Here is a 27,506-nt window from a genome sequence, read left to right as displayed (position 1 = left end):
CTTATTAAATGAGAAATGCAAAACTTTTTTTTATTAGTTTGCTTGTATTCTCCTCGGCTGTGTAAGCTTCTCTGCAAAATTTGTGAACAAATATTTTGTGCATTAAATTCTCTTATTTATCTATTGGACAAATTAATAGAAAATTATTAATTTTGATTATAAATTAAAAAGCAAACAATCCAACTTTATTTTTTTTTAAAGTCATCCAGTTAATATGTGTGAACTGGCCACACGGTTGACCAGCAGCACGCCATCAATTTCTTAACTTTTTTTTTTGCGTTTATTAGTTGCAGAGTTGTTATGTTAACCTTTAAAAATAAATTTTTTTATTAAAATAAAGATAAATGATGTACTTACAATTTATTTTCATTTACAATCATATATTAACTGTTGATTTTCTTCAATTAAACAGTTATAATTTATTAGGTCATATTTATTAATTAATTATTAATTTTTAATAAATTTTATCTGTCATATTGTTGAAAATCAATAATTAAGATATGATTGTAAAAGATTTTGCAAATGAAAATATGTTATAAGTACATTTTTCTCTGAAACAAAACATGAAAATGTGTTGAGAGATTAGCCACCATTAAATTCATAATCATATCAATAAATAAAAGAGACAACGTGTTTAGTGCAGTGGTTCTCTCCAAAAATCGGAGATATGAAAACGGCGTGATCAATGCAACAATTGCACGCCCCTTAAAGAACCCAAGTGGAAGCTTTCTTTTTAATAAAGAAATGTACATAAAAATTCAATACTAATTTTGGGAGAGATTTAAATCTTAATCCTGAATCAATTTTGAATTAAATTATTTCCAATGAAGGATATTTGTGGTTTATCAAAGAAAAATATATAAACGTGTATTGGTTTTTGAATTTTTTATATATTTTTTAATTAAAATTATATACTTCTTTACTTAATTACAGATAAATTAATTATTTGGATTTTAGCTAAGAAAAATCAGTGGGAAAAAGACGAAAGAAGACTAGGATAATTATTAAGATGGTTGAAAATTTTAGACGTATGAGCAAAATATTCACATTGCCAGATGGATAGTACATTATTTATTTTTTTGTAAGCATTACATTACATGACTAATTGACTACACACATCACATCTCTCGCTATTTATCGGAGATATTCATTACGAGGAAGTCTATCAATTAAATTAAGTGCATATTGGGATTGGAGTTTGGAAACATAATTATAAAAAAAAAATTAAACTTAAGTTTGGATTAGAAAGTAATTTAAAATAAACAGATGATGTTTAAAAATTTATATGTAAAAATTAGTTTCCACATAATCAAGTATTATTTAAATAATACTCTCGCATGAATAAATACTTAGAGTATATAATATTATTTGATCAAAAATTTGTTAGATATATGAAAAGTTAAATAATAGTCACATGGACTTAAGAAAAAAGAAATCCTATAATTGTAGTCGGTTGCCATTATTGCCGATATTAACACGCACTTAGATGAAGGTTTAGAAACGTTACGTTTTGGGAGGACCATGCACCAAAACATGCTAACCATAGTAAAATTTTGTGATATGGTTTCATACCACAAATAAAAACTTTAGCTGTACGTTTATGTGTAAATGGTCCCCTCCCATGTTGATTGCCGTATTAAATGGACACCACAACAGAAATGACAAATGACTTAGTTTTATCCTTGGAGGATGAGTATATGAACTCCCTTTTCTTTTCTTTACCTCTAATTCATAATTCACTGAAACAAGTAACATTTCTTATTAGTCCAGTTGAGGGAATTCAGTAGACTACAAGCTTCCCCACAACTAAGCCAAAAAAGTCACCCCACCAATCAAGAAATACGAGCTTGAAAGCAACTTGCATTAAATTGAGTATTTGACATTTCAAATGTTATAATAGTCGTAGATATACATCACTAATTCATAACCACAAGAAAATAATAACTGATTTCCAATTACAAATCAGCACTAAAAAAAATCAATACAATTGCTATCATTTGACCCCATAAGCTTTATTGATGCAGTTTTTATAGACAAAATAAGACACCGTCTCTAAAATCCCAAAGATCATTTATAATTTGAGAATTCTTTTCAAATCTTCAGTTCCCAGACTTTTGCACTCAAATTTAAACAAGTTGCTCCACCACCTGCAAGTTGTGCTACAACCTTTGACTTTTGACACTTTCCTACATCCAACCAGCTAAGTGTCATCATTCTTCAATAATAATTAGATAGAAAAGTAAAGACTTTTTTGACACTTCATTGCGTTTCCTCTGCTCAAAGTATGCCACTCAAGAAGCCCCTGCAGAAGAGATAGATACATCAATATACAAAAGTATAGCTTCACATAACTTACCATAAAGGGAAAATAACTAATAGTAGAATGAGGATACTAACCAAAACCCTGAGGCTTTCCTAGTTTCATTACTGCAAAATTTCCAGACAAAACAATTCAATGGAATGCTAATTTGTCAAGCTTAAATGATACATAAGAAAGTCAAGATAAGAAGGACTGGGTTTGTAACATTTTATATATAAAAAGTAGACATCTGTTACCTTGGTTTTCCTTCAAAGGCATCATTAATTTCATCTATAGTAGGCCTTTGTTGAAACGTAGACAAAATAACATACTTCTCCTTTCCAGGTGACTCATCTACCCTCTTGTACAGTTCATAACCGTATGGATAAGACATCCTAAACCATAAGAAGTAAATTTACAGTACAATAATTGGTGATTACTTCATGGAGAATATAGATAACTATTGAATAACAAGAGACGAAAGGAATTGTGAAATAATCCGTATATTGAATAGGTAAATGTGTGTACAATATATAGAAACCTAATAGGCTAGCCCAGACTTAACCTAAATACTAATAAGGAAAATATATATTTACAATATTATTTCCAACACTCCCCCTAAGCTGGAGCGTATAAATCATAAGCACCAAGTGATATGAGCCCAAATTGCCTCAGTCCTTTACAGCCCAATGATCAAGGCCCAATGGAGGAAACATCAACAACAGCTGAGACAAGAGAAGTAGAGTCAGCATCTTTGCTGCATGCAAGTGAAGAGGAAGAGATGGGAAGATCTATAGCAGAAAGGAGGACCAAGAGACTGATTAGAAGACCAAGTAGATTCGAGGATTAAGAGCAATACACCATTCATTTGTTTGTAACAAATTAGTTAGAAGTCTGTTACATCATCAACGGCCAATAACCGTTTTGATGAATGGGTTGCAAGTGTTACATTGTCTTGTAATTCTGCTGAAACCTTGAGTATAAAAGGACAACACGAGTGTAAAAAGCAGGCATTGAATGATAATAAGAATTTCTTCTCTTCTATTCTTACTTCTTATCTCTCTTCTCTTCTTGATAGAACATAGCTCTATCAATTGGTGCTTTCATCTTCCTGAACTATGGCACCTGAAACCCGTTCTAAGTCCACTGATGATCGCTGGGAACAAACTCAATCTGATGTTGAAGTCCTCAAGGAACAGATGCAACGGCAATACAAGGAAATCACATGCAAATTGAATGCGATTTTCGATAACTACCCTGAACGTGAGTCCTCTCATTCAGCATCTTCATCGCACCACCAACCTTCTGGTTCACGAGATCGTCAAGCAGCCAAGAATTTGCGCATCAATGTGCCTCGGTATGATGGCTCGCATGACCCACAGGATTGGATCTTTAAGGTCAATCAATTCTTCGATTTTTATGAGATCGTTGAAGAACAACGCTTGCGCGTGGCTCCATTTTATTTCGATGGGAAAGCCCTGGCTTGGTATAAATGGTTGCATAAGAACACTGCTATTACATCTTGGGATGGTTTTCTGCAATCCCTCCAAATCCGTTTTGGACCCATGAAACTTGAGGATTATCAAGGCAAATTAGCCAAGTTAATGCAAAGAGGATCTGTGATGGAGTATCAGACCGGATTTGAAACCTTGTCCAATAAGGTAAATGGCCTTTCTGAATCTTTTCTCCTCAGTTGCTTTATCTCTGGCTTACAAACTCAGATTCTACATGAAGTTTCTGCTTTTCAACCCTCTACCTTAACTAAAGCCATCGCCTTAGCCAAAATTCAAGAGCTGAAATTCCAAACCAAAACCACATATTCCAAATTACATTCTCCATATCCACCCTTACTACCTACTCCTACTACACACTCCACCAACTCCAAACCTGTTACCCCTGTTATATCCAATTCCCAAACAAATAAACCTACTCACCGCTTAAGCCAAAGTGAAATACAAGAACGCAGAGAAAAGAAACTCTGTTTTTATTGTGGAGACAAATACTTTGTAGGCCATAAATGCAAAGCATCAGTCCATCTCCTTATTGTTCCCGATGATGAATTGCATGAGCATGAACCTCCACCCTTAGACACACCAGACCAGCCATTAATTGCACCAGAAACCATTAATATCGATTCACCTCATATTAGTTTCCATGCCTTATCTGGCTTCATTGTGCCACAAACCTTACGTTTCACTTGTTATATTGGGAAGTCTGAATTGACCTTGCTTGTGGATGGGGGTAGCACCCATAATTTCTTGCAACCGAAGGTAGTTTCCACTCTCCAATTGCCCATGGTCACAGATAAGCAATTTGATGTAATGGTGGGAAATGGTCAAGTCTTGCAGTGTGAAGGCCTATGTTCGGCTGTGCCAGTTCAAATACAGCAACATATATTTTTGGTGAATTTCTATGTACTACCTATTCAGGGAGCAGATATGGTATTGGGGGTGCAATGGATGCAAGGATTGGGACCTATAGTGTTGGATTACCAGCAACTTACCATGGAATTTACATGGGATAGTACACACATCAAGCTCCAAGGGGACAAGCAACCCAACCCAATTTCAATCAATCAATTCAGAAGAATTCAGCATTCTGATCAGGTAGCTTCCTTATACCAACTCACTTTGCTAGATTCTCATACTAGTGTTCCAGCACCAGAATTGGATCCACGAGTGCAGTCTTTGCTGCATGAATTCGATAGCATCTTCCAGGAGCCTAAGGAGTTGCCACCACATAGGCAATTAGATCATGGCATCCATTTACAGCCAAATGCACCACCTGTCAATGTAAGGCCCTATAGATACCCTCATTTTCAAAAGAGTGAAATTGAGAAACAGGTGCTACAAATGCTCGATTCAGGTTTCATCCGCAATAGCACCAGCCCATTTTCTTCTCCTGTCCTCTTGGTTAAAAAGAAAGATGGTACATGGCGTTTCTGCATTGATTATCGGGCATTGAACACTATCACTATCAAGGATAGATTTCCTATTCCTACAGCAGATGAGTTGATGGATGAGCTAGGAGGGGCCCAAATTTTTTCGAAACTTGACTTGAGAGCAGGATATCACCAAATCCGGGTTTGTTCTTCTGATATTCATAAGACTGCTTTTAGGACCCATCAAGGTCATTATGAATTTCTTGTTATGCCTTTTGGGTTGACAAATGCCCCATCTACATTTCAAGCCACCATAAACTTGATATTGCAGCCATTTCTTCGCAAATTTGTTGCTGTTTTTTTTTATGATATATTGATCTATAGTTCTTCTATGGATAGTCACTTACAGCACTTAAATATGGTATTCACTACATTACACCAGCATCACTTCTATGTCAAGAGGAACAAATGTTCATTTGCACAGCCTCAAGTAGAATACCTTGGCCATATCGTGTCTGCTGCAGGGGTCAGTGTGGATGAGAACAAAATTAGTAACATGCTGGATTGGCCTACACCAAACAACTCAGAGGATTTTTGGGTCTTACAGGTTATTACAGGAGATTTGTATGTAACTATGCTGCTATAGCTGCTCCACTCACTGATTTACTTAAAAAAGATTCTTTTTATTGGACTGAAACTGCTCACATGGCTTTTGCCCATTTGAAAATAGCAATGTCTTCTGCACCAGTTTTTGCTCTTCCTAATTTTGATTAGGATTTCGTGATAGAGACAGATGTCTCAGATCTTGGGATAGGAGTTGTACTACTGCAAGAGGAACACCCTATTTCTTACTTCAGTAAGAAACTTAATTTAAAGATGCAGGAAGCTTCTGCATATGTGAGAGAGCTCTATGCTATCACTGAATCAGTCAAGAAATGGAGACAATATCTCCTAGGCAGGAAGTTTCTCATCAGAACTGACCACAAGAGCTTGCGTGCTTTGCTAGACCAGGTGATTCAAACACCTGAACAACAATACTATCTTGCTAAGTTTACTTGGGTTTCAATATTCCATAGTGTATAAACCAGGGAAGGAAAATAGAGTGGCTGATGCACTCTCTCGTTACCCTTCTATGATGGCAATCCAAACAGTTGCTGTGGTCAATTTCACCCTATTGGAGGAGTTAAAAAAAAGAAAACCAGTGTGCTGCATTTTTCCAGCACAAATATCAGCAATTACTCGAGGATCCTACTGCCCACCCTGATTTGGAGGTTCGTGAAGGCCTCTTGTTGTGTAAAGGGAAACTATTGTTGGATCCTACTTCACCCATAGTTCAACAGATCCTCCAAGAGACTCATTCTACATTGGCAAGTGGTCATGTAGGAATTCAAAAGACTTTAGCTAAAGTTTCCGCCAGTTTTACTTAGCCTGGATTGAAGAAGTCTGTTAAGGAATTTGTCAATTCCTGTACTGTATGTCAACAAATCAAGTACTCCACACAAGCACCTGCTAGCCTTCTCCAGCCTATACCAGTTCCTACACAGATTTGGGAAGCCTTGTCATTAGATTTTATAATTGGTCTTCCTATGTCTTATGGTTACACCACTATTTTAGTGGTAGTTGATAGACTTTCCAAACAGGCCCATTTCGGTGCCTTACCTAAGAAATTCATTGCTAGCAAGGTGGCTGCTTTGTTCTCTCAAATGGTGTGCAAACTTCATGGAATTCCTAGATCTCTTATCTCAGACAGAGATCCTTTATTTCTGAGTAAGTTTTGGACTGAGTTGTTTGCTCTAAGTGGAACCAAGTTGAATCACACTACAGCATATCATCCACAATCAGATGGCCAATCTGAAGTGGTTAACAGGATTCTAGAGCAGTATCTTCGATACTTTGTGGCTGACACTCCAAAGCAATGGTCTAAGATTCTCCATTGGGCAGAATACTGCTACAACACCACTTATCATAACTCAGCTGGCATGTCTCCTTTTATGGCTGTTTATGGGCGTGCTCCTCCATCCATTCTGCATTACTTACCATCGACTGCTACAACAGTGGAAGTAGATCAGTTATTGGTTGATAGACAAGAACTTCTACATCAATTGAAAACAAATTTGTTGCATTCTCAGGATCTTATGAAACAGAATGCAGACAAGCATCGCAGAGATATTCGTTATAAGGTGGGAGACCTTGTGTGGGTTCAACTCCAGCCTTATAGACAATCTTCAGTAGCTAATAGGCTGTCACATAAACTGGCTAAAAGGTATTTTGGTCCATTTGAAATTCTCAGACGTGTAGGCCAGGTTGCTTATAAGTTGGCATTACCATCACATGCCAAAATTCATCATACATTTCATGTGTCCTTATTGAAACCTTTCAAAGGGGACCATACTATCACCCCATGCTCTCTACCCGAATGCTTTCACGGAGGATTTCCAATCTTGGAACCTCCACAGATACTGACTACTCGCATTATTCATAGTGGAGACAACCCCGTTCAACAAGTCCATGTCTTATGGAATGGCCTGCCAGAGGAGAGTGCAACATGGGAATCTGTGGATGATTTCTCTAGGCAATATCCGAATTTCAACCTTGAGGACAAGGTTGATTTTAATGGGGGAGGTATTGATATGAGCCCAAATTGCCTCAGTCCTTTACAGCCCAATGATCAAGGCCCAATGGAGGAAACATCAACAACAGCTGAGACAAGAGAAGTAGAGTCAGCATCTTTGCTGCATGCAAGTGAAGAGGAAGAGATGGGAAGATCTATAGCAGAAAGGAGGACCAAGAGACTTATTAGAAGACCAAGTAGATTCGAGGATTAAGAGCAATACACCATTCATTTGTTTGTAACAAATTAGTTAGAAGTTTGTTACATCATCAACGGCCAATAACCATTTTGATGAATGGGTTGCAAGTGTTACATTGTCTTGTAATTCTGCTGAAACCTTGAGTATAAAAGGACAGCACGAGTGTAAGAAGCAGGCATTGAATGATAATAAGAATTTCTTCTCTTCTATTCTTACTTCTTCTCTCTCTTCTCTTCTTGATAGAACGTAGCTCTATCACCAAGCTTGTTACATATATACTCTATTCGAAGACCACTCAAAGACTTCGTAAATACATATGCTAATTGATCATTAGAGAGTACAAAATTAGTTATAACTTCGCCAACAATAACCTTTTCTCAAACAAAATGACAATCTATCTCAATATGCTTGGTTCTTTCAAGAAACACTGAGTTGGAAGAAATATATAGTGCTGCTTGGTTGTCACAAATCAGAGTTGTTGGTCCAGTGTCTCCAAACTTGAGCTCTCTAAGAAGTTGCTTAAGCCAAATGAGCTCACATATAGTAGTACCCATAGAGCGATATTCTGCTTCTGCACTTGATTTGGCAACTACATTTTGCTTCTTACTTTTCCAGGAAACCAAGTTGCCTCCAACAAATACGGCATATCCAGTAGTAGATCTCCTATCAGTAGGACAACTGGCCCAGTCAGCATCAGAGTATCCAACAACTTTACTATGATCTTTATCTTTATATTCAATGCCTTTTTCTGGAGATGCTTTGATATACTTGAGAATTCGAATAATAGCATTCCAGTGTTCTTGACATGAAGAATTAAGAAACTGACTTACAACACTAACTGCAAATGAAATGTCAGACCGAGTAACTGTGAGGTAGTTCAGTTTTTCAATTAATCTTCTATGCCTTTCAGGATTTGAAAAGGGCTCCCCTGATTTGGTATAAGCTTAACATTTTGATCCATAGGTGCCTCAACAGACTAAGAATTTAACAAGGCAATCTCTTCAAGGATATCCAGAGCATATTTCCTCTGAGATATCACAACACCATCTTTAGATTGGACCACTTCAATTCCCAAGAAATATCGAAATTTCCCAATATCCTTAGTCTGAAACTGATGACATAAATGTTGCTTCAACTGAGTAATCTCATGATTATCACTTCCTATGATGACAATATCATCCACATACACCACCAGGTAGATAGACCTAGAAGCTGAATGATGAAAAAAGAGAGAATGATAAGCCTCACTCCGAGCCATACCGAATTGTTGAACAACACTGCTAAATCTGCCAAACCAAGCTCGTGGAGATTGGTTGAGACCATATAAAGACTTGTGGAGACAACAAACAAGACCTGACTTCCCCCTAAGCAACAAATCCAGGAGGTTGCTCCATATAAACTTCCTCTGCAAGATCACCATGAAGAAAAGCATTTTAACATCGAGTTGATAAAGAGGCCAATGACGTATAGCAGCCATGGCAATAAAAAGGTGAACATAAGACATTTTCGCCACAGGGGAAAAAGTGTCACCATAATCCAGCCCAACACCTGAGTAAAACTCTTGGCCACCAAGCAAGCTTTAAGGTGATCCACCTAACCATCAGGACCAACCTTAACAGCATCAATCCAGCAGTAGCCAACAACAGATTTTCTAGATGAAAAAGGGACCAGATCCCAGGTACCATGGTGATGAAGGGCACTCATTTCATCAATCATAGCTTGTCTCCATCCAAAATGTGAAAGTGCGTCATCTGTAGTCTTCGGAATAGATATAGAAAACAAAGAGGAAAGACATACATAATATGATGGAGAAAGACGATGATAACTAATATTAACTGTATACCTTGCCGGAGGGCGAGTATCACGGGTACCTTTGCGAAGAGCAATGGGAAGGTCACTAGCCGAAGGTGGGACCGAAGCTGAGGGAGGAGATGCAGTCGGATGTGAGCCCACAGAAACATCTGGAGAACCATGTTGTAACTCATCAGGAGAAGAGGTGACGGAAGGAGAGTCAGAAACATGGATTGTAGAGGCGGAAGGTATTCAAAGGTGTCGGTAGGGAGAGATGACTGAATAGAATTAGTGCCCACAGGAGTAGTAGAAGAGCCAAAAAAGGGAGCTGATTCAAAAAAGGAAACATCTGCCAAGATAAAGTATCACGTAAAGTCAGAGAGTAGCAACGGTAACCCTTTTGAGATTGAGGATAACCCAGAAAAACACATTTATGAGACTTAGGAGCTAGTTTATCCAAGCCTGGACCGAGACGATGAACAAAACACATAGAACCAAACACATGCGGGGTCAAAGGATATAAAACTTGATGGGGAAACAAAACAAAGTGAGGAACCTGGTGATGAAGAACAGATGAAGGCATGCAATTAATGAGATAGCATGCAGTGAGAATAGCATCACCCCAGAATTTGTAAGGAACATTGTCATCAATTAACAAAGCACGAGTAGTCTCAACAAGATGGCGGTTCTTGCGCTCGACTACACCATTTTGTTGGGGTGTATGAGGGCAAGATGTTTAATGAAGAATGCCATGAGACGAAAAGAATTGCTGAAACTGATGAGATAAATACTCACATGCATTATCACTACGAAAAGTACAAATAGGAATACCAAACTGAGATTTTATTTCATAATAAAATAACTTAACAACGGAAAATAACTCAGAACGATTTTTCATTAAAAATAACCAAGTACATTTGGAATAATCATTAATAAAAGTAACAAAATACTTAAACCCTAAAGTAGATGGATGACGACTTGGTCCCTAAATATCAGAGTGGACCATAGAAAAAAGGGACAAAACTTGACGACTAAGTCGACTTGAGAACGTACTACGAGTATGTTTCCCAAATTGACAAGACTCACAATTTAAACTAGAAAAAGACAATAAATGTGAAACCATCTTCTGAAGCTTGACAAGACTTGGATGACCCAAACGAGCATGTATAGTGAGAGGAGAATCCACGGTGGAGCAGGCTGAAGAAGAAGAAAACAGTTGATAGAAGCCATGAGACTCACATCCTTTGGTAATCTCCTTCCCTGAACTCAAACCCTGAAAGATGACAGAGGTTTTAGTAAAGGAAACAACACAATCAATGGATTTTGTCAAACAACTAATAGAAAGTAAGTTAAAAGGAGAATCTGGAACATAGAGAACATGATCCAGAGATAAATGAGGTAAAAGAAGAATCGTGCCTATCCCACGGGATTATACCATAGTCCCATTGGCCATAGTAATAATAGGAAATGAACTAGTGGTACAAAGAGAAGTGAATAAGGACTTATTACTAGAAATGTGATCAGAAGCCTCAGAATCAAGAGTCCAAGGGCCTAAAGAGTGTAACTGAGAGATCTCAGCAAAAGAATTACCAATGGGAGCAATGGAGGCAGTAAGACCAGATGCTTGCTTCTCAGACCACCAAATCACGAATTCATTCAGAAGACCGGCAGGAGGTTGCGCAGCGGAAGGTAACCTAGAGCAGGAGCACCAGAGGAAGCCTGAGCAACATGAGCATTCTGAGGAGGTGAGGTGGCTTGCCATGGAGCTTCCAACAATGGTAAACAGTATGATTGGTCTGATGACAATAAGTGCATAGTAGCTTTCCCTTAGAGGGTTTACGTCCACGACCATAACCCTGAGCAGCAAAGGCAGAGGAGTCAACGTTGTCAACTGGAGGTACATGGGTCATATGAGGAGTTGATGTTGTAAAAGGCTTAGATGGAATCCTAAGCAAGGTAGACATCACAGAATCCAGTGTAGGAACTGTAGCAGACACCAAAATTTGATCCCGATTGACAGACAAATGGGAAGGTAAACCATTTAAAATGAACAACATAAAAAGGGTATTACGTTATTCTCGCTCCTTAGTTACATCACCAATAAGGGGCAGAAGTTCATTGAGATCATGAAGCAAACTCGGAGCTTTTCCCAAATACTTAGACATAGGACAATTGAAATCCCGAGGGGCAAAGGTAGTCATCAATTTCTGATGCACACCATAGAGTCGTTGTGTATCATTGGTGTACAATGCCTTTGCCTGACTTCAAATAGCTTCACAGTTATTTGCAGGTCGAAAAATCTGCTTAATTGAAGGATGAAAAGTAGCTTTAATGAGACTGCACAACCGAGCATCAGTTATCTTCCATCGTGTGCGCTCATTATCCGCAATAGAGTCGGCCTTAGTAGTGAGATGTATAATTCTGCCCATCCAACCAAAGTCGCAGATCTGACGACCAAGAATCATAGTTCGACGCATCCAAGTTATCTACACTCAGCGGAGCAAGGATATAATTGGAAAAAATAGAAGATTCCGACTTGGAGCCAGCCGGAGATCCAGAAACAAAGGAGGTAGAAGTAGAATCCATAATACCAAAATATAAAAGCAAAAAACAGAAACGACATATCACAAAACTTACCGGTCATGTTGAACAATACTGACGTATTTTGAATCAGTCTCAAATCAACCAACCAAGACCAAATCAAGCACCGGACTGGGGAGGCAAGTGCAACGGTGAAGACGGCGGCCAGAAAGGAGGTCTCACGCGCCTTCACGCACTGAGAGAAGATGCTACTGTGCAGATTCCATGCAGGGTTCCTTGCCAGCGCGTGAGAGCGCGTGCGGCGGTTGGTGGAGGTGCGGCTTGAATGACGGTGACCGAGCGGGGAAGACAATCTGAACAGTGGTGGTGGTCGGCCAAAACTCGTCGGAAAAAAGGAGACAGAGGAGCAACGCGGTGACTCGGTTGGAAAAGTCGATGAACAGTTCACCGGAATAAAAAACAGATTAGGATTCCTCTCGTTAGACTCTGATACCATGTAAAGAATCAATTCAACCCAAAAGGTTAAGCTGTTAAGTGAAGGCCCATCAATGGTTTATATACTTCTCTAACATGTAAAGAACCAATTCAACCCAAAAGCATAAGCTGTTAAGTGAAAGTTCATCAATGGTTTATATATTTCTTTAACACGCTCCCTCACACGAGAGCCCATTGGGCATGAAGGGTGAATAATACACAGGCTCACCTACTTATGCTAAGAAATTCCATAAAAAAAAGTAGGAGGCTGTGAGAATCGAACCCATGACACTGAGGCTCTAATACCATATTGAATAACAAGAGATGAAAGGAATTGTGATATAATTTGTATATTGAATAGGTACATGTGTGTACAATATATAGAAACCTAATGGGCTTAGCCCAGACTTAACCTAAACACTAATAAGGAAAATTTCCAACAATAACCATCTTCATGTCTTTGTGTTTTAGATCAAACAATTAAAAAACTAAATGTCATTTCAAATAGGGAAAGAGCTCCTCGAAAATGCACAAATCATAGTAACAATGCCCTACTTTCTGCATTGTTAATTCCATTGTGCAGTCACCCCTTCCAGAGGACGAGAAAATATGAATGTTTACTGTTAGTAACCAGCATGAAGAAATTTAGATCAGTTTGATTTGTTTCTGTGGACATATGAAGTATGGTCTTCAATATTTTATATAATTCCTAAAAATTCTTTTAGCTAATTATAGAATCTCATTAGGAGTTTTGAGAGGCAACATAAAGTGAAGCAAGGATAGACATGCATGGCAGTTCAATGATATCTTTTCTCGGTCTGCTATGCCTCCTGTTCTTGTCTACGTCAGGCAATGACAATAAGATAAAAAAGCAAATAGCCTAATGATGCAGAAACATGCTACCATCTAACCTGAGAGCTCCCATTATGGGATACTGGGTTCCTGCATAATAGAGAAGACGAAAGAAGTAGCAACTTTCAAATGATGCTGCATACTTGAGCCTCTGGTCCCGCCCCATTGTCTGGTGATTAAGAAGGCAAAATTATAACCTTACTTTTTCTACAATAAATTGTTATCTTCAACTTGCTGGTTTAGTACTCACTTGCATAATACCACTAGAACCAGGTAAATCCTGAATTCATAAAAATATTGTAGATCAGAATAACATAATAAGGTCCCAGGGAAGACTATGTAAACAAAGATTATCTATGCTACTATGATGACTAACGGCCTGAGTATATTCTGTAATTGTAAGATCTCCTTTCCTAAGGTTAGTCTATTGCGTGTTTCACCACTTTAAAAACTGAGACAGTGTAGAACAGATTAGCAGAAAAGAAGCAAGATATAATTTACTCCATTTGCAAAAATAGATGTTGTCATTTAATACAAAGATTATCCAAATGTGCACTGGATGGTGCTACTTGAGTCCTACACAGCAGTCTGCTAATGAAAATAATTCTTGTCATCTACGAATTGAAACTCAAGATAGCCTAAAAGAGCATGAAATAGCCTCTAATCATGACATTTTCGATCTTTCTTTCAATAATTTTATACATGCAGTCAGCAATTAAAAAGCAGGTGAAAATCATGAAAAATCACCTCTCAGCATGCAATTAAAGATACAAGGCTAGACTATTTGGCAAAGTTTCTATGTATAAACTGGTCATGACTTCCATGTTACAATGTAGCTAGGTAAACCATGCATGACATGAAGTTGACTCAGCACTGAGCTGAGTTCATCAGGTTCAGGTTATATTCATTTCTAAAAGTCATGACAATCTGAAAAAACAACTTGTAAATCATACAACTATTTAATGAAATAAATTTGAACTATGATATAGGAACTAGGAACCAAACCTTAAGCCTTGGATTGATTAGGACAACTGGTCTGTGTTCAGCAGCACTGGTCATGGCTCTTAGATCCTGTATATCCAACCTCAAAGATATTAAAGAGAAAAAGAGAGCAGCTGGGGGGAGTTAAAAAAAACCATGCCAAAATCAATTGAGACAAAAGAAAAGGCTCGGATGATATCTCTAAAATATGTATGTAAAAGTCCCGCTCTATCTTCTTACATCAATAATACAATTCCCTACAGCATTTTGAGGAGCTACCAAGATAAACATGTCATCTTGCTCTTCAACCTCTGCAGCACCTGAGATTGAAAATTCACAAGTTAACGCTATGCCAATATATCACAACCAAAAGGAAAATTATCTTGTGCATAGCAAAAGGGAAAAGTCCATATTATTTCCAATATTAAGTTAGGAAGCAAATATCACAATCAATTAGGATGGCACACATAAATGTGTCGTTTTTTCCCATTTATAGGACATACATATATAATGGCCTGTAGTTAATTTTATTAAATTGTGATAGGTCAGCATTTTTAGTCCTTTTTCCCTATATTTATCTATTTACAAATTCTCTCATATTTTTTCTTTTCCCTCTATATTTTCTAGCTTTTTATTGGGATTCATCGATTGCCAACCCCATCTAGTTCGGGATAAAGGTGATCATGATGTTGATGTGCATGAAGTAAGCATTTAATATAGCAATTGCGAAATGAGGCTTAAAGGTGATTTTCTCACTGTTTCAACCCATATTAGCAAGTTGTTAACTGTCTTGATGTAGCAATAGACAAATGGACGACCAAGCAAATAAATGAAGAAAAGGAAAAAGTTGGATATAGCTGGAATATGGAATACCAAAATCTAAAGGTGTGTAACAAGTAAAAAACAATGGCATTATACCAATAGTTGCAACAGCAGACCCATACAAGTTACAGCTAATTGATATACCTATAGTACCAATATTGATGAAGGTTCCTTTTGCACCATAATCACCCCAATCCATGAACTCTAAAATCTGTCGACTTCCAGCAAGCTGCAATGGCATTCCAGCAAGAGCACCCTCTCCCATTGACCCTTGTACACAAACCTGCATGATGAAGTTGAAGATGCTTAAACAAAAAGAACTACATCTAACATTTACAGAGAAATGGGTTCTGAATTTTTATAGAGAAAGAGCTGAAAAACAGAGAAAATTGAAAGAGGAATGACTCTTCTTTATTGATTTACTGAATCACAAACAAAGAACAAAGGATAAAAACTCCTCCAAGGGTTTCTCCTTACAACTAAGCCACTGCTCTGTTTTTCCAAGCTAACAAAACTGAATACTCTCCCTTCTACCCATCTTCCTATTTAAGCTCAGCCCCTCCTCTTCACTATACCCACCTACTAATTATATAACTTCCTAACTATCTGGCTCCTACCATAGTAGTACCATTTTGATCTCTAGACAGTGAAAATGTTTTATGTTAGAACAAAAGGAGTAAAGAAGATACCTTGACACATTTTCCGTCATCAGCAAATGAAAGCGCAAGAGCTCGAACAAGTTCCATCAAGGTACCTATTCGATAAACATCCTGTATACAAAAATATATGGTCAAATCAACACATTTAGAGAAAATAAAAGAAAAAAAGAAGTCCATACCATTTCCGGATTCAGTTCAGGAATGTTAATATCAACCTGTTTGATTTTGAATGACAAATAAAGCAGATATCAGCTTATGCCCCAAGGGGATTAAAAATAAGACTAGTCAAGGTACAAGCTTAATATTTTCCTTCTGACCTTCCTACCCTTCACTAACCTCAGCAATCAATTATGGTTCAACTTTCTCTAACATAGAAAGAATATTCTGTATGCAAAAAGAATGTCGATTGTTATTACTTAATTCTTATTTTTTCACTTAAAAGCAGAACATTCTTCTTAGGACAGAAGAAGTAAGACTGATATGATCAAAGGTATTGTATGGATCTAGAGTCACTCAAATAGTAGGAAGCACTGACAAGGTTACAGACTAAGATTTCATTTAGTTCTGATAATAGTTTCATACCCTCAACCTAGATTTTCCATCATTGATAGCCCTCTGTGTAGCTTTTAGCACATCATCATAGAAATATTTCCTGATATCTCGAGAATGGGGAATGTTATTTAGTCTAGTAGGAATTCCTCTCCACTTATCCTGTAAAAAGCTAAAGCAAAATAAGAAACAATATACAAAAGACTCTTTCATAGTGCTTAAAGGAGGAAAAATATACAAAATAAAGAAACCAATGCCTTTTAGGCTTTTACAAAGTACAACCATCTCTACCTGGCTCAAAGATGCCTTCCCCTTCTTTGTATCAAGAATCAATTTTTCTGAATAAAAAGCAATTAGTAAATGAACTAACAAAATAAGAATTATTCGAGCTTATTGTATATCAACCCCGCATGTAAAGACCCTAAAATGTAATCAGCATCTCATTCAGAAACAAATGTGTACTCTTATATCATAACAAAACTGAATAACAGAAGCAAGTAGTAATCTACATATAATAATAAACTGATTTATTAAATACAATGTCAAGATTGAGACTGGAGCACACTTCCACATAAGTTGATGAAAGATATTCCTCCTGAATATAATTTGCAATTACCTACAAATATATCACATGTGAAGTTTGACATATACTTTTGAATCTTCATACCTCCTGCTTTTGTTACATACCTCCTGATTTCGTTATTTTAACTTTATCCTGATGCAATTGTGATAGCAAAGACTCAATTTCTTTGAAAACTATTTCTTTTGAACGGCTGCCATCAATCTGTGCATACGCCAAATAAGTTAAAAAGTGAGAGAATACCCCACTGATTTACATTAATGACTTAAGACAGATAAGAATGTTAACAATATTCAATGACCTTATTTGTGATTTTTGTGTAAGAGGAAGATATTGCTTCTGCATTTTGCTTATATATGTTTAGGCGTGATTTAACCTGAAAAGAATCGGATAAGTATACTAAGAAACATCATAAGGATACCAGATTCAGTTAACTGTTAACAAGAAAAAGTAATTTTAAACAACAATGCAATAACAAGCTCAATAAATCATGTTCTTTCTTTAAGATGAACTTAATGACTACATTTTCTGCTTCCAAACTAAGCATTAAAAATAAAAAATGTTAATTCAGTGTAACATAGCAGAAATGAAGCACAAACATGCACAAATGAGACACACATAAAAATAGAGAAAGTGATCCAAAATAAAAACAAAAATCAAGATGCTTAGATCATGATACTGCAAGCTCATGAAGACATTTATGCGTATTTAAAAACTACACACACTGTTCCTTTAGAACTCCTCCCTTTCCAACTCCAATGATAAAATACCTGTTTGAATAACTTTAGATCCTGAATGCTATTACTAGAGAAGGAAATTGGTAATGGAAATGGTTTATCCCCACCAATTTGCTGCTATATTGAGAAAAAGAAACAAAGTCTCAAAAAATTGAAAGTATATGCAGCATGCATTAAACAGTTCATGCATATGAATGACAGCATCCTTATAATGCAATATTGAAGACCAATACAACATGCTTTCTCATTTCGTTTTAAAATACCAACGTAAAATATGACAACTAAGATCTTTAAATTCTAATAAATATTGTGAACAAACTTGTCATGCAACAAAATCTATAGGACATTCATGGAAACAAGTATTCAAGATATTATTTCAAGCTGAGTCCATCCCTTCCTGGTTGCAACGAGCACACGTAAAGCATAAATTTTTCAGATGATACAGCCCAGGTGATATACCCACAAAGACAGCAAAAAAGACAAAAGAAAAAAGCAGGAGTATAATTTATTATACTTTGTCTTCAGTGTCATCGGGACGAGTTACCAGCCTTGCTTTAATTTCTTCAGTTTCAGGTGGAAAAAATTTTAGATGATATATCTTCCCTGTCACTGGATCTAGCCTTCTACCAACACATCTATCGATCAGAATTTCATCAGGAACCTGAGTATTAGAAAATTAAAAAACTTGGCAAGGAAGAAGAAACTATTTATTGCTGATTAGCATCTATACATTGCATATGTAACTCCAGGCAATCAAAATTACATGTAATATGTCAATATGACAGTACCACCAAGTCCTTATGACTATTATAAATAATATAGCAACTTGTTGTATAAAGTTATGAATTTTCTTTAAGACTAAACATTCTAAAAACCTGTTAATGTATTCCGGAACTTAAGATAAATATAAGTAACGTACAAAATAGGTTACATTTGTAGGAACCATGTGAAACTTCCACTGAAAAAAAAAGGGGAGGGGGGGGGGGGGGGGGCCAGGGGCAAAGAACTGCCTGAGCTTAAAAAAATTGCACATTTTGCAGAAGAGGTTTGCAAAGGGAAAAAAAAGCAGCTTGTTTCAATCATCTAAGTGTCGTTTGCAAAAAACCATAGGAAACCTCTGGTACACAGGGCTCCCTGACTTGTAAGGAGAGGGATAAGGGTCGATTGTATAAAGTCTTACCCTTGCAATTTTTACAAAGAGACTATTTCCTAAACTTGAACCACTGACCTTCCGATCGCAAGGAGCAACCATATCGCTGCTCCAAGGCTCGCCCTCAAAGAACCATAGCAAACCAACATCAGAAAAAGATAATTCAGTGGGATGGCAGTACCAAATGACATACATCTAATACAATATACACATCAGGTCGTATCTGCATTTGCTCAAGACTCTGAGCTTGGGCCAAACTCCGAGGGTAACCATCAAGAAGCCACCCGTTTTGCTTTGCATCTTCAAGAGACAATCGCGCTGCCACCATCTACAAAGATGAAATAAACAAAGCATGCATTTCAGCATACGAAAATGGAGTAAGAACAAACTCCTTAAGTGTGCAAATTTCGACAATACAGCAGTCACTATTTCGTCAGGAACTAAGCGACCAGCATTCATGAACTCCTTTGCTTTATTTCCAATTTCTGTCCCAGCAGCTACTTCTGCCCTTAGCAGATCCCCAGTTGATATGTGCACCAATCCAAACTACAGAACAAACACAACATGAGCAGGTCTAAAGTATATATTTCAATAATGAACATTAAGGGTTGCTATGACACTTTTATGCGTGCAAGTGAGTAACTCTTAGTTAGGCAATACTGGTTGGAAATTTTAATGAGTGATTAAGTCCATTGGTCAATGATGGGTTAAGTGAAAATCATATAAATAAAAAATATCCATATACTCACTACCTAAAGATTTTGGGTCAAGATATGGTGTCAAATTCGCTTTTCTGGTTTGTTGCTTAACCCATTCAGAGGTCTCATCTACTTTGAGCTCCCTCTACCTGCCTAACATTGCCTACCTAAGAATTATTGTACAAAGGTGAGTTGTTAAACGCAGTATTCACTGCTGGTTGTACAATAAAAGTAACCAACAATTAATCAAGAATACAAGGTAAAAGAAGGAAAAGCTTAGTTTGTAGAAGCTGGGGGCGTGCAGCGAAGGGAGTAAGGTTCGATTCTTCCCAATTTCCCTTCCTCTATTCCCCACCCCTTACCAGGTCTCATATAGGGGCCTCACTAGAAGTTCCTAAAAGTATTATTCTCCATCCCAATTTTCCTTCCCTATCCCCCACCCTCTCTCCCAATCCCACTAGGGGCTCTTAATATAAATCATTAATTTGTCTTCACCTTACAGTTTAAACTTTTGATATAATTACTTTGTTGCATGATACAGAGCCTCTACGACCAAGTGATCTACCTCCTTCTAATAAAAAGTTAAACTTCAACACAAATGGATTTGTGCATTGTTCATGCTACTCTTGCACGAGTTAGCGTTTTAAACATGATAGAAAGATAAATTTAACAACGGGGGTGGCAGTGACAAGTGACAAGGGGGGGATGGCATGGAGAAACGAACCTTGTGGACAATCAATTCACATTGGGTTCCTTTGCCCGATGCAGGTGCACCTGATATCATGACCTTTAATGGTTCGCCTGTGGAACAATTCACTTTGAGTGCCTTATCAAAATTCAAAACAAACCAGCAAGCATGTGTAAGCAACACCCCAATCATCCATCACTATAAGAAAACGTGCAATACATAAATCCCTACTTTGGGTCTTAACGGGAAATGAGTATGGTCACGGAGGTTGCTTAAGCGAAGATGTTGAGTCTGGAAGGAGAAATGGTGGTGAAGTAGACATGGATGATGGTAAGAAGAAGTTGAAGAGGAAAGAGAAGGAGATAGAAGAGAAGGAGATGAAGGGAGAGTGGTGGAGTGGAAGGAGGAGGAGAGTGTGGAGTGCAACATTGTTGCTTTGAGTGAATGAATGAATGAGCCAAGCAGAACCAGTGGCTTTGAGTTGAGTGGTTCACACTAACACACACACCAACCACAAGCTAAAAAAGGCCACTGCTGCTTTCATTCATACAATTTCTCTCCCAGCTACTCTATTTTATTTTGTTTTGTTTTTTTTGTCAAAATAAATATTATTCTATTTTAATCAGCTACCAGTTTTGGCCTGTCATGTTTTTATGCCTCAAAATTTATGACGACTTGTGAAAGTGTATTTAGCAGCGTAAAAATGATGTTTTCTTAATTCCCTTTGAATTAGAAAGAAAAAATAAAATTGTCCTTTTTCTCAAATAAATTTATGTGATTCTTTATAATTTGTTTAATTTGAACTTTGTTTCTCTGCGCAATCCAAATATAGACAGTAAGGGAGAAAATGTTTGTACTTTTAACTGATATAATTTTGTGTCATTTTAGATCTTAACCGTTGATTTTCGTCAATCAACAATTAGGAATTATTGAATTTTATTACAAATTATTAATTAATTAATAAATTTTTATTACGAATTACTAATTAATTAATAAATTTGACCCAATAAATCCTAACCGTTAATTGATGGAAATCAACGGTTAGAATCTAAAATGACATAAAGTTATATCTTTTAAAAGTATACATATTTTTCCCCTTAAAGAAAATGAAAAATATTAAACTGTTTCCTTTTATTTCTTTTGTAGATTGGATTTTCAGACTTTATTTGCTTTTTCCTTTTAATTATTTGATAATTAATATCCTAAATTTTGCTCTTGCGTGTAAAATCATAAAATATATCTGAAAAATGATAAAAACAAATTCACGATACAAATATTCCAAAATTAGTTAAATTATTTTACTTTTATAAAACAGTTCATTAAAATGGTAATCAAATGTTACTAAATTATTTTGTTTCGTTGATAAGACAAAAAGTAGTAATTATTTTTGTCCGACAAAGTAGGGATATCACTTGTGAACTATATTTGGTATATCACTTGAAACATAACACAATGTATTTATCAAACCTAAAAAAGGATATTATTATTATAAGGAAAAAGTTATACTTATAATATATTTTCTCTTATAACCTTTTATAAATTATTTTTTTTATCATTGGATCAAAATCAAATCAACATTACAAAATAACATTAAATAAGAACCGTTGATTTAATTTTGATCCAACAAGAAAAAAAATGATCATAAGAAATTATAAGAAGAAATAAGTTATAAGTATAACCTCCATTGTATTACAACTGATGAAATTATTAAAACATTTGAATTAATTAGACAATGTAATCTATTAAAAAACAAAATAGTTCAAAAAACTACCCATAGATACATTGACTACATGAAAATTAGAGTTTTATTTTACTTTATTTTATTTTTCAGTGCTAGTACTGAGCAGGCATTCATCAAAATAAGTTCAAACTTTCAGTTATGGTAAATTTGCCACCCACAGGTGCAGTTAAACAAAAGAAGTGAGCCAATAATGGTGCTGAACCACAAACCATGACTATGATATCAACAAGGTTTATCATGTGATAAGAATATTTCGCATGACAGGTCCACCAGTGCAGAGAGATCTCCCCAACGTGTTAAATGCAGCTTGTTACTTGTAATCACTCTTCATAATATTAAAAAAAAAAAATTCTCATTAGGAAGCTGCCCATAAGAGCTGGCCGAAAAACAATTATAACCAAAAAATGCAACTACTACAAATATCGTGTATAAAACAACCTTTATTTTTTGGGACCCGAGGGTTTTGTCTTGGTCCTCTTAGAACAAAGTAGCTTTGTGAAACAAGTTAAATGGTAATTAAAAGGCAGATCAACCGTATGAATAAAATGAATTTGTAATTTTTGCGGGTGAGGCTATAAAGATCTGAATTACATTCCCCAACATCAACCATTTTAACTACAAACAATAGTGTATGCTTCTGAATGCCAAAGAAACTTAGTATCAATTATTAATTATAACATGCAACGAATTTATATCTCACAATGAGTTGAGTAAAACTGGACAAAATCTATGTAATAAAATTTACTACGTTCCCTAACATAATAAACTGAAATATACTAAGATATATATTGAACATTTCCTCTTGATAAAAACTGTTCCCTGTAGAGCTAATTTTTTAGCTGTATCAAGTCTTCAATCCAACTTGACAGAAGAGAACAAGTAATGCACGAACCAGAATGAAGAGAGGAACCCAACTGTACCAGTAGACAGCATGATCGCTAGAACCATGAAGAGTGAGTATCCCAAGTAAAGAGTTGCAGATACAGGACCACTCAAACTCTTGAGATCAAATACAAGATAGTTTATGGAGTACAAAAAGATGTATATGGCAACAGAACCTGAGGCAAAGAAAGATTTCCACCACCATTTCCAATCCTCCACACAAAGGTGCATGTAGGTTAGAACTAGAGATACCTCGGCACAAACCACCACAAGAAGGATCAAAACAATGAAGAGAAACCCAAAGACGTAGTAAACACGACCCATCCAAATGCTGGACATGATAAAGAAGAGCTCAATGAAAAGGGTACCAAATGGAAGTGTGCCAGCACCCAGAACTAACAGCCATGATGGGTACTTCTGGTGGGGAATTTCTCGCGGAATTTGATTGGTTCGAACTGGATACTCAATGTGAGGTGCCTTAGCTCCAAAGCAACCACCAACAAGGGTAAGAGGTACTGAAATGCAGAACCAAAGCAATATTAGTATTACAAAGAGCGAAAATGGAATGGCTCCTGTGCTGTGGCTTCCCCACAATAGGAAGTTCAAGGTTGTAAGGATCAAAAAGGAAATGCCGGGAAAGAAACATGCAGCCTTCCACGCGACCGAAACCCAACCCTTCTGATCACCACAACCAATTGTCCTCCATAACCGAACAGCAACATAACCAGCAGCAATACCAAGTATCATATAGAAAAACAGCATGCCTGTGATAAGTGTTCCGCGAGAGGCTGGTGACATGAATCCAAGTGCAGCAAACAATATTGTAACAACAGACATCCCAAGAATCTGAACCCCATCCCCAACCATTACACACAACAAAGCAGGATTCGATGGAGCGCGGAAAACATCTCCTACAACAAGCTTCCAACCAGATAACTCTTCATTCATCTGTGCTTGAGCCTCCTTATCAAGCTCCTCATAACGGGTCAGATCCCTCCTAACAGTCCTCAGGAAGATCACAAGAACAATACCAGCGAGAAAAGTGATTACCATAAGTGAATTAAGGATAGAGAACCAATGTACTTTAGCTCCCTCCATCTTTAAGTATGCATCCCATCTAGATGGCCATTTGATGTCACTCTCCTCAAAGGTGACCTCATAGGTGAAAACAACCGGCTGCCCTTCTTTGATAGGCATTGCCACAGTGGACGGATCGCATTTGATCGGTGATGGATATTTGTCATACATCTTCAAATTTTTCACAGAATCAGCATTATGCATAATACTGCAAGGAACAACCTCAAACCCAACAACCATGTATCCAGGCTTATCAGAAGATCCCTCCTTGCCAATTGGGATCACTTCTGCACCATCACCGGTCCCCATAACACGAGCCACATTGGTCTCCTCATACTTATGGATGAGAACATTGAACTTGAGATGGTTAAACAGATAATACACATCCTGAATCTTAATACCAACAGGGTACCCTGTCCATCTTAAAAAGTACCCCTCTTTCTGAGTGAACCTAATAGCAGGTAAATTATCAAGTATCAAATTAACCTGATACATCTCATCAATCCTCTCCTTCAAGATCTTGAACTGATCCCCGGACAACGATTCGACCCGGCACAAGAACATCTCAGACTCATTGGTGTACATCCTAAACCTGTAAGGTGAATTCTCTATCCTATCCCCCATGAGAAGCTCCCCGAGATTCTCAGCACTGTCCTTGACACCACCCTCAGGCTTGCAAAAAGGTAAACTGTAATAGCTAAAGGGCATCTCTGTGTCAATGGAAGTAAGGGAATTCACCTTCACCCACAACTCATCCGTTACATCATGCTTGTGGGGATAACTCCCCGGAAGGTAGAACCCATAACCGGATTGAATTTGAAATATCAAGCAGAAAACCAAGACCCACAACCCAAATTGGTCACAAGATTCCATCTTTGGAAGATTCATGAGGAATTCGTGTCAGATCTGAAATACCCAGATACGGAAATGAGTGAAAATAATCAGATAAAAAGAAAAAGAAAACTCTTAACAAATGTATGCTTTTCTGGTTTCAGATTCAGAGAGATGCAAAGGCTAGATAAAAACTACTTCACAAAACAGAAAAGAAGCAAAGAAAAAGTGTTTTCTTTTATTTAATTTCACTGACCTGACCTCATGCAAAGGAGACGCGAGTGAGAATTGAGTTTGAGCTCACGAAAGGAGTGAGATCTTCTTCAACCTTCGATAGCACATACATGCATATTATGTATGTGTGTGTATATATAGATACATGGTTGGTTTTGATTTTGTTTCAGTTTCTTTAGGAGCTGATTACTGCGCTGCCGGAGAGTTAATGAAATGACAGAAATACCCTTATATTGCTTAAATGTATTAGTCACGGACAAACCAATGTTATAAAAATCGACCGACGGGCGATTTACTCTTAAACCGCATCCTCAATCAGTTTGATTTAAGTATTATATCGATTATTTATTTGATTTGATATAAAATTAGTAAATCAGTTCTCAACCAAGTTCAATCAGTGTTAAATCCACACCGATTTTTTTTTTAAAAAATATTATATATGGAATTTTGGATAAAATACTTTAAAAATACCACCAATAGAATTTAAATTTAAACCATATGTAAGTTATAATTTATAATACTTATAACTAAATCAACTTTATTTATTAGTTATAATTCTTATAATTTTATATTTATTATATATATATATATTTAATTCAAATAATTAAATCAATGACCCATTAATTAAATCGGTGATCTTTTAATTCTATATTCCAATTGACTAATTCGAGTTTTACGCTAACCCACCAACCAAGTCTCTTAACATTCCTCCCATAAATATTTAGAGTTGTGTTATACTTAGAGGTGGCAAAGTGGGTGGCCCGCCCCGCCATCAACCAGTCAAAAAATGAGTCACCCCGCTCTCATCTCGTTCCGCTTTTGAAAGTCGGCTGAAAAACTCAACTTGCCCTGCCCCGTTTGGCGGGTTGGGTAGGTTGGCCCACCAGGCCGAACCTATTTTACACTGACCTGCCTCGGTTCGCCTATGCTCGCCATCAATCCGCCAAAAAATGAGCCCGCCCCGCTTTTGAGATGAGTTGAAAAACTCAGCCACCCTGCCTCGTTTGGCGGGTTGGATGGATTGACCCGCCGAGCCGAGCCCGTTTTGCCGGCTCTAGTTACACCTTCACCAACACCGATGCCAACCTAAACTTATTTTGATTGTATGTGTAATGAATTTTATCTTTAAATTTTTCATTTGTGAAACCATTGTTGGCTTATGTGAGAGGTAGAGCTGGCAAAATGGGTCGAGCCCGCCAGGCCGGCCCGCCCTGCCCGCCAAACGGGGCGGGGCAGACTGATTTTTTCAAACCCGCTGCCCGCCAGCCCGCCCGGGCTAATTTTTTTTTTTTAATTTTTAGTGTAAAATGTCACGGGCTTGGCAGGCTAAGATATCTAGCCCACCTTCAAAGGCGGGGCGGGGCGGGCAGCCCGCTTTGCTACCTCTAGTGAGAGGTGTATATATATATATATATAAATATATGACTTTACTTCTCTGGGAAGTTATCTTATGTTGTGAGATAAATAAAGTGGGGCCCATCAATTTTTAAAAAAAGAAGAAAAAGAAAGGCACATCTTTTTGTGTTAGTGTAACATGAGAGATGAATCTCATATAACATAAGAGTATAATTTTCTATATATATATATATATATATATATATATATATATATATATATATGGATCCTTTGACACCAGTGTCAAATTTTAAATTTGACACCTCATCTGAGAGCCGTTAGATTAAAAAAGATCAACGACTCTGACTTGTAAGCATGTGACACCGATGATCGTTTTTAATCTAACGGCTCTCAGATGAGGTGTCAAATTTGAAATTTGACACTGGTGTCAAAGGATCCTACCACATATAGAGGAATGTTATATATACAAAAAAAAAAAATTACAAACTCTTACAAACTACACTGAGTATGACCGGTCATACTTCAATCAAAAATGTATGACCAATCATACTTAGTGTAATTTGTAATAAAAGTTTGTAAACGAATTCTTCTCCATATATATATATATATATATATATATATATATAATTTAAAAAAAATGGTATTTTAGTCGGGAAAATATTAATAATATTGTTGTTGGGATGGTGGAAGAGCAAGTGAGGCATCTGTCTACTTAAAATTATTAAGAGTAAAATCTCTTTTGGATTCCTATCAAAAAACATAGTTTCCACTTTCGTTCATTAAAAAAAAGGGTAGGATATTGTAACAACCAAGTAGGGTTACTACCAATTAATCTCACCGTTAGATTGGATTTTTGATCTGACGATCCTGATT

The 27,506-nt window shown here is 36.9% G+C and overlaps 2 protein-coding genes across 7 annotated transcripts; both read right to left on the bottom strand.

Moving 5' to 3' along the window:
* Positions 1 to 1,867: 1,867 nt before the first annotated feature.
* On the bottom strand, positions 1,868 to 21,002 carry LOC133293603 (adenylate kinase 5, chloroplastic). Of its 4 annotated transcripts, none has more exons than XM_061492191.1 (19): positions 20,744 to 21,002; positions 20,549 to 20,650; positions 19,544 to 19,672; positions 19,320 to 19,454; positions 18,491 to 18,637; positions 17,541 to 17,615; positions 17,347 to 17,443; positions 16,951 to 16,997; positions 16,693 to 16,821; positions 16,290 to 16,325; positions 16,141 to 16,221; positions 15,596 to 15,734; positions 14,870 to 14,949; positions 14,654 to 14,719; positions 13,899 to 13,928; positions 13,708 to 13,817; positions 2,557 to 2,694; positions 2,398 to 2,427; positions 1,868 to 2,302 (listed from the first exon to the last, which is right to left on the bottom strand). In XM_061492191.1, exons 1-19 carry the CDS (start codon positions 20,939 to 20,941, stop codon positions 2,278 to 2,280), a joined length of 1,794 nt encoding a protein of 597 aa, XP_061348175.1. In that variant the 5' UTR covers positions 20,942 to 21,002; the 3' UTR covers positions 1,868 to 2,277. The 4 variants fall into 4 exon arrangements, with proteins under 4 accessions (XP_061348175.1, XP_061348177.1, XP_061348176.1 ...); XM_061492193.1 differs by having other exon boundaries at positions 20,549 to 20,625; positions 20,744 to 20,849; XM_061492192.1 differs by lacking the exon at positions 16,290 to 16,325.
* Positions 21,003 to 22,901: 1,899 nt separating this feature from the next.
* Positions 22,902 to 25,387, bottom strand: LOC133293606 (transmembrane 9 superfamily member 11-like). 3 transcript variants are annotated; one of them, XM_061492198.1, is made up of 2 exons: positions 25,305 to 25,387; positions 22,902 to 25,118 (listed from the first exon to the last, which is right to left on the bottom strand). In XM_061492198.1, the coding sequence occupies exon 2, from the start codon at positions 25,098 to 25,100 to the stop codon at positions 23,106 to 23,108; it is 1,995 nt and encodes a 664-aa protein (XP_061348182.1). In that variant the 5' UTR covers positions 25,101 to 25,118; positions 25,305 to 25,387; the 3' UTR covers positions 22,902 to 23,105. The 3 variants fall into 3 exon arrangements, with proteins under 3 accessions (XP_061348182.1, XP_061348181.1, XP_061348183.1); XM_061492197.1 differs by having other exon boundaries at positions 25,300 to 25,372; XM_061492199.1 differs by lacking the exon at positions 25,305 to 25,387 and having other exon boundaries at positions 22,902 to 24,866; positions 24,951 to 25,224.
* Positions 25,388 to 27,506: the final 2,119 nt, after the last annotated feature.

This window comes from Gastrolobium bilobum, unplaced genomic scaffold (genome assembly GCF_033153095.1).
Source record: "Gastrolobium bilobum isolate Gb01-03AN ecotype WA unplaced genomic scaffold, APGP_CSIRO_Gbil_v1 utg8500, whole genome shotgun sequence".
Lineage (NCBI taxonomy): Eukaryota > Viridiplantae > Streptophyta > Magnoliopsida > Fabales > Fabaceae > Gastrolobium > Gastrolobium bilobum.
The sequence above is the reverse complement of the archived record's forward strand: the minus strand, read 5'-3'. Positions and strand labels throughout refer to the sequence as shown.

Bases quoted from the DNA above. Each gene is read 5' to 3' on its own strand.
- LOC133293603 (XM_061492191.1), bottom strand. From the start codon at position 20,941: ATGTTGCACTCCACACTCTCCTCCTCCTTCCACTCCACCACTCTCCCT. The intron at 19,455-19,543 runs GTATTGTCGAAA...TCATCTTTGTAG, and splicing joins CTGACGAAATAGTGACTGCT to ATGGTGGCAGCGCGATTGTC. The intron at 14,950-15,595 runs GTATATCAATTA...TTTCAATCTCAG, and splicing joins CATCAATATTGGTACTATAG to GTGCTGCAGAGGTTGAAGAG.
- LOC133293606 (XM_061492198.1), bottom strand. From the start codon at position 25,100: ATGAATCTTCCAAAGATGGAATCTTGTGACCAATTTGGGTTGTGGGTC.